This window comes from Argentina anserina, chromosome 1 (genome assembly GCF_933775445.1).
Source record: "Argentina anserina chromosome 1, drPotAnse1.1, whole genome shotgun sequence".
NCBI lineage: Eukaryota > Viridiplantae > Streptophyta > Magnoliopsida > Rosales > Rosaceae > Argentina > Argentina anserina.
Window position 1 is genome coordinate 3,808,681 of NC_065872.1, and position 6,953 is coordinate 3,815,633.

Sequence of the window (6,953 nt, forward strand, 5' to 3'; positions counted from 1 at the left end):
AACATATCATTATATTTGGTCAACTCCCACAAGTTACAAAAAACTAGATAGAAATCCTAAATCAAAATGCATGCAAAATCACATACAACATGTTCAATCCTATATTCCTATTCTTTATTCAGCTAACATAACGACGATTGAAAATCCGAGTGTTAGATTCCAGCGTCATAGAGACCAGCCCCAATCCCGGCGTTGTCCGGATGGCCGGTTTCAAATGCCAAACGCCTCCTTCCACAATCATGAAATCTCGACATTTCCTTCCCTAAAATGCCATATATATATATATATATGTATATATATATATATTGAATCTTCAACTCTAGAACCGGAAATCTTCAGTTTCTTTTTCCTAGCATTTTCACTAAACTTTGTACCCAACTTTGTATTCAGTGTTTTTCTGATTCTCAAATTAAGTTGGACCTTAAAGCCCAAAAATAAGTTCTACAACGGGGGCCCAAGTTACAACCAGAGCTTCCCCTCCATCACTGTCTCCCTCACTCCACACCTCCACCCATTCATCGATCGCACTTTCCGGATATGACGGCGTCTCTGTGTCTCAAGGCCACTCGCTCCTTCTTAAACCCACTCCCCTTCTCTCGCTCTCTCTCACCTCCCAAACCCCGCCACCTCTCTCTCCCCAAAACCCACTTCGCCACCGTCACCATGTCGTCATCCTCCCCCGTCGTCGAGCACATCGTCCTCTTCAAGGTCAAACCCGACACCGACCCCTCCAAGGTCAACTCCATGGTCAACGGCCTCAACAGCCTCACCTCCCTCGACCTCACCCTCCACCTCACCGCCGGCCCCCTCCTCCGCACCCGCTCCTCCCCCTTCGCCTTCACCCACCTCCTCCACAGCCGCTACAAGTCCAAAGACGACCTCGCCGCCTACTCCGCCCACCCCGGCCACGTCAGCGTCGTCAAGGAGTCCGTTCTCCCGATCTGCGATGACATCATGGCCGTTGATTGGGTCGCGGAGGGGCTGACTGGCCCACCGGGCCTGTCAGCCGGGTCGGCGATCCGGGTCACGTTTTTGAAGCTGAAGGAGGGTTTGGGGGAGGCGGAGAAAGGTGAGGTGCTGGAGGTGATTAAAGGGATTAAGGGCAAGTTTGGAGAGGTGGGGCAGATTAGCGCCGGGGAGAATTTCTCGCCGGCCAGGGCTAAAGGGTATTCGATTGCTTCCGTTGCGGTTTTTAAGGGAGCGAGCGAGATGGAGGCGGTGGATTCCAAGGAGGAGCTGGCGAAGATGGAGAAGGACAAGGTTAGGGAGTATTTGGAGAGCGTCATTGTTCTTGATTATGTTGTTCCGTCGCCCCAATCTGCAAGTCTTTGAAGGAGTTACCGGATTCTGGTAGTTCACATTTCGCATTAGTTATCGGAGTGCTGTGATTCACATTGAGCAGTAGGAGAAATGTAATGTAATGTGGTCATGGTGAAATAAAGTGTTCACTGAAAATTGGTTGCTGCAATTTGGTCTTGAGTGTTGCACATTCTCAACACTTCGCTTGCTAAACTGTATCCCTATCAGGTGTTAATTTATCAGATGATATTGAATTATTGATGATGATGCATTTTAACAATTTCAATTGCATTCATTTATTTCATGAGATGCGTTTTGCTTTTCTGAAGTCGGCCTTTCTTCCATTACATTGTCAGACTTGTATGATTGTTAAACTGAGGCATCTAAATGTTCATTTTCTTGGCAAGTTTGGTATTGAAGTTGCATATGGTCATATCAACATTGTTTCAAAAACTATAGGTAAGGACGAGGTGATGTATCAGCATATGCACCGAAAGAAGGCTAAAAGCTACAGGCTGAACTAAGATTTAGTCTCTGAAAGTGTTACAGTGTTACTTTGGTATGTTTCTTGCATTGTTGGCTTATAGTTATATGGCTGATGATGTCATTTCTGGGCTTCTTGTTTAGAGCTCTAATCAGTTTAGATTGATGCTCAGCCTGGGTTATAGAGGGGTGCTGAGTTAAGCCGGTCTTGATGTTGCTGACCTAAACGAGTAAAAAGAATGAAGCTTTCTGTTTCCAGAGTTGTAGAGACTGGGAATGAAATGAGAAGCCATTTCGTTCTTGTAGTGGTGTAGTACCTTCAACCTTATAGGAGTGCATTGGTCATGTTGCCGCCACCGTCCGTCACGAGGTAGTAGTGTAGATTGATGCGGCACCGTCAACTTGGGCCTGGGTGGCTCAAAGATGACATCGGATGGGCCCATTTACCGGAGCTTCCCGCCATCGTTATTAGTAAACATAGATCACTTAACCTTCTCCAACCTCATCTCATTTCTCGCCTCCCAATCCCCACCTCAGTTCCCATCAGTATGTCGTCATCGCCGGCCGCCCAAACTGTAATCGAGCACATCGTCCTCTTCAAGCTCAAAGACAACGCCGACCCCTCCAAAGTCAACGCTTGGGTCGACGGTCTCAACGCCCTGAGCTCGCTGGACCTGACTCTCCACCTCACCGCCGGCCCCCTTTTCCGCATTCGATCCTCCCCCTTCGCCTTCACCCACCTCCTCCACAGCCGCTACAAGACCAAGGACGACCTCGCCGCCTATTCCGTCCACCCGGCTCACATCAGCGTCGTTAAAGACTTGGGCCACCCGGTTTGCGACGACGTCATGGCCGTTGACTGGGTGGCGGATGGGCTGACGGGCCCGGTAGGCCTGTCACCCGGGTCGGCGATCCGGGTCACGGTTTTGAAGTTGAAGGAGGAATTGGAGGAGGCGGCAAAAGGTGAGGTGTTGGAGGTGATTGAAGGTGTTAAGGGCAAGTCCGGAGAGAAGGTTCAGGTTACCGTCGGAGAGAACTTCTCGCCGGGGAGGGCAAGAGGGTATTCGATCGCGTCGGCGGTTGTTTTTAAGGGACTGAAGGAGATGGAGGAGGTGGACTCGGAGGAGGAGCTGGCAAAGCTGGAGAAGGACAAGGTTAGGGAGTATTTGGACAGCATGATCGTTGTTGATTATGTGGTTTCGCCACCATAATGTGCAACTGGATGTACATATGTTATCGGAAATAAGGTTGTAATGTAATGTACTGAATTCGAGTTTGAGATTTTGTTTTGGGTGTTGCAAATTTATCAGGGTCCTCTTCGAAAAGTTGTCAACTATATATGAACTATCACAGTATCACTTTATGTGGATTTTCATTTGCATTACTGGCCACTATGCTTATGCATCATCTCCTGGATTAACTTGAAGGAAGGGTTTAGCTTGAGCTGTTTCCTGAAAGAAGAAAGTATCAACATTACAGAAAAGGCCTGAAATTCAGAAGCTACAACAAGAGATCAGAGCTAACTTTTTATGGAAAGATAGAGGACATCCTAATGTTCCAAATTCAATACCTAATTGTTCCAACCACAATTCAGTTATGTTGTCTTTGGCATTACCATTCAACCATGTATAGAGCACATGGTTCTCATGGGATTTTAATTTTTTATTATGACAAACCTCCACCGCCCTTGTGGACGGCTTTAAAACTATCCACCTCTTTTCAGAGCCAATAATAAATGGAGAATTCTGTTATACGCTGCTACATCCATGTAACGTATAGCAGAATTCTCCATTTAAGGTTTGTCTGATGTGCATGTTATCCTATAAATGGGTTCTTGAGAAGATTGTATGTTTTTGAACAGAAATAAAATATTTTATCTGTGATGAAAGATGAGGACACGGATACAAGCTCTTATAATTTCATTGGTAATTCGATCATAAACATCTAAACTTGTGTGTTGAAACATTTCTCTCCACTAACTTGACCCTACAACAGGAATTAATTTCCGTTTAATTCGAATTTATTAAGAGGGAAAAGAAGAATAGTCAAGTAAGTCGTATTTTGAAGAAGAATGATACTGTAGCAGATATTGGTAGGTTCAGTATGTGGCCTTCGAGCAACAGCTAGTGGTAGCCAATCCGCATAATGCACAATTATGTGTGTGTATATATATGATCTTTATTCATGTCTCTGCAGCCTGCACATATAGTTTGTTCAGTAATAGTCGACAAAGAAACAGAGAGAAAAGAGAGGGATAGATATGGGGAGAAAACCCTGCTGTAACAAACAAGGGGTGAACAAGGGAGCATGGTCTGCTGAGGAAGATGAAGTCCTCGTTCGTTACATAGAAACACATGGACAAGGCAAATGGAGAGACATTCCTATGAGAGCTGGTGATGATATAAACGCACAGATATAGCTTGAGATCGATCAATTAGAAACCCAATAACATGCATCTAACAGCAGTTTTATTCTGTATGTATATAGGGTTAAACCGGTGCGGGAAGAGCTGCAGACTGCGATGGCTGAATTATCTTAGGCCAGATATTAAGAGAGGGGATTTTTCTGCCGATGAAGAGGACCTCATTTTCAAATTACACAAGCTTCTTGGAAACAGGTATATCCGTATGTAAATATGTGTGTGTTAGGATCTGTCGTACTGGTGTGTGTAATACCCTTCTTTTTCACTGCTAAATCTCTCTATACTTCTTCTTACTATATTTTAATTCGGGTCTCCGGAAACCTAACTAGTTATAATTTATATCACAGTACCTGATTGGTCATGTTTATGATAGATTGCATTGATTGAATCGATCATATATAGGTGGACCCTTATCGCCGGAAGATTGCCTGGACGAACAGAAAATGAGATAAGGAATCACTGGAATAATATTCTGAGCAAGAGGATATTAGAACAAGCTACACAGAATCACATCGAGGATCATGATCATCACCACCATCAGCATGATGAATCACCTAGCAATAGATTAACTGAAGATATAAGTCACGTGGAAGATCAAAACAAGGGCATTCGAACAAAAGCAATATTTGAGCTCACGAAGGATGTAATTAACCCATCTACTATTGCTCTTGATAATCGCAGTACCATACACAAATTCAATCATCATGAAATGGAAAAAGCAATATCCTCTTCGTCCTCAGTAGTGGCTGATCTTCACCATCAAGAGCTGTCGAACTCGTCTGCTACTTTCGTTAAGGATTTTGACATTTACTTATCCAACGAGCTGAAAAGCACACATGTGGTGACGGCGGATGCGGTAGGAAAATTAAGCCCTCTTAATAATTTTTCAGTTGCAGAAGGACTCTATGAGCTTGAAGATTGGATAATCATGGAGGATACTATATCAAGGTCGGAATATTGGAAAGCTAACCATCACGAACCATTTCAACCAAGTGATGAGGACCATGTACATCTCAATGCCTTTCAGCTTTTCGAATTCTGAATCCAGAAGTTGCATGCATGATCAGTAATATTCAGGAGTTATGAGAAACTATATATTTTGATCAATAATTATGATATCCTTCGCGTAAATGGACTAGCATTTATGTTTTGTTTGGTCATCAATTCGATCATGTATTTTGCAAGAGATCGATCTAGTGATTTCTTATTGATCGAACCTGTTGATTTGGTCGCCTGAAACGTTATTCACTCTTCAATTTATTCACGGAAGAGATTGGCCAACTGATTTTCAATTTCCTGTGATCTAATTCATCCGATGTAGAAATGAAAAGGGGTCAGATAAAACTGAGATTTTTTTTTGAAGAAATGATGATAATCAGTCGAATATGCGATTGATAATAAATAGTGATATAGTATAGTGATAAATAATCAAATAATCGATCAAATAACTTTGGTTTAGTTTACCTTTTTTAGGAAGAATCTTGCACCTAGCTCTTAAACAATAAGCAGGTCTGTATTATAGCGTGGAATGTGGAAAATTTACCTGCACACGTATCACTTGCGTATATGTGTTTGTCCATTCGCAACAATCTTGTTTCTTAAACTTAAACGTGGGATAATTAAGCACTCCACATTCTCACCATTCAATTTCCATTCATGCAAGCTTGCATACAAATAAGACGTACTGATCAAGTGGTTAATTCCATTATCAGGAGGACAGGAGGGGCACCGAGGTTGTATAGCCGTATAGGATTGCAGAAATTGGGACGAGGCTACTAGAGCTTCTCAAAGTGCACAACAAAAACCACGTCGTTCGTTGCAGTAGCGCAGCTAACTTGTGTACAGCCCGATGTGTTTCATAATCTTTGAAGGTCGCCTATAAGGGCCTGATTATTGAAAGTTGTTTACGTATTTGGCTCAATATATATATTGCTCAATTCTCTGCGTATGCCGAGGGTTAAATACAGATCCCAAAAGAATATATATTTTGTGTGTGTGTGTGTGTCCAGCAACAACTTCAGACCGACAAAGTATAAAATTAAAACCAAGAGAAATATATCTCCACGGCTCCATATTGAAGCGAACATCATTCGGACATTCGCCGAAATTTCGATGATTTAAAATCCATGCATGTGTGTATATTGTAAAGAATTGTGAACTTGAGTTTAGGTTGTTGCCAGTCAGCATTTGCGGCGAAATGAACGAATTATTCCAGAATCAAAGAAATGTATAATTGTGTGTCTGTTCTGTCTGACGAGACATTTCCGGTTGAAATCAGCTCCAATTCCCGTCGCGGGACCGGCGGAGGGACCCAACTCGACGAGATGCCAGGCTGGCATGACCTACCACATAATTTTCGGCACCGTCCAAAATAGCCGCCATAACAGTAAACACACAGTGCTCAGACACGTTTTCTCACATCGGGAATAGGGAATCTCACTTTCCTCAATTCGTAAGTCTTTAACTCTCGAACTGGAATTCCGCTTCGGATACTAACTTAAGCCTCATAGGGTCAAAGGTCGGCGCAGTGCTGGCCATTTGACTTAACATTTTAGTATGTGCAGGTCCCATTGAGTTGACACATTGGAATACAAGCTACGAGACGCAGGATCCCCCGGATTTAACACCTGTAACATTTGGCGCTAAAAGGAGGGTTAACCCGCGATCCATGGGTTAAATCCACGAGTCTAGCACTGAGATCCTAGGTCACTCTCTAGATCCATGGGTGCTCTTGCTATTAATTAACCCA

General features: G+C 43.4%; 3 protein-coding genes across 3 annotated transcripts; all 3 read left to right on the top strand.

Annotated features, from left to right (window-relative positions):
* Positions 1 to 504: 504 nt before the first annotated feature.
* Positions 505 to 1,560, top strand: LOC126799350 (stress-response A/B barrel domain-containing protein UP3-like). Its single transcript, XM_050526542.1, has one exon. It carries the CDS (start codon positions 538 to 540, stop codon positions 1,330 to 1,332), a length of 795 nt encoding a protein of 264 aa, XP_050382499.1. The 5' UTR covers positions 505 to 537; the 3' UTR covers positions 1,333 to 1,560.
* A 505-nt stretch (positions 1,561 to 2,065) lies between these two features.
* On the top strand, positions 2,066 to 3,377 carry LOC126799340 (stress-response A/B barrel domain-containing protein UP3-like). Its single transcript, XM_050526528.1, has one exon. It carries the CDS (start codon positions 2,169 to 2,171, stop codon positions 2,991 to 2,993), a length of 825 nt encoding a protein of 274 aa, XP_050382485.1. The 5' UTR covers positions 2,066 to 2,168; the 3' UTR covers positions 2,994 to 3,377.
* Positions 3,378 to 4,042: 665 nt separating this feature from the next.
* On the top strand, positions 4,043 to 5,246 carry LOC126793937 (transcription factor MYB1-like). Its single transcript, XM_050520575.1, has 3 exons — positions 4,043 to 4,175; positions 4,270 to 4,399; positions 4,607 to 5,246. The coding sequence occupies exons 1-3, from the start codon at positions 4,043 to 4,045 to the stop codon at positions 5,244 to 5,246; spliced, it is 903 nt and encodes a 300-aa protein (XP_050376532.1).
* The last annotated feature ends 1,707 nt before the right edge of the window (positions 5,247 to 6,953 follow it).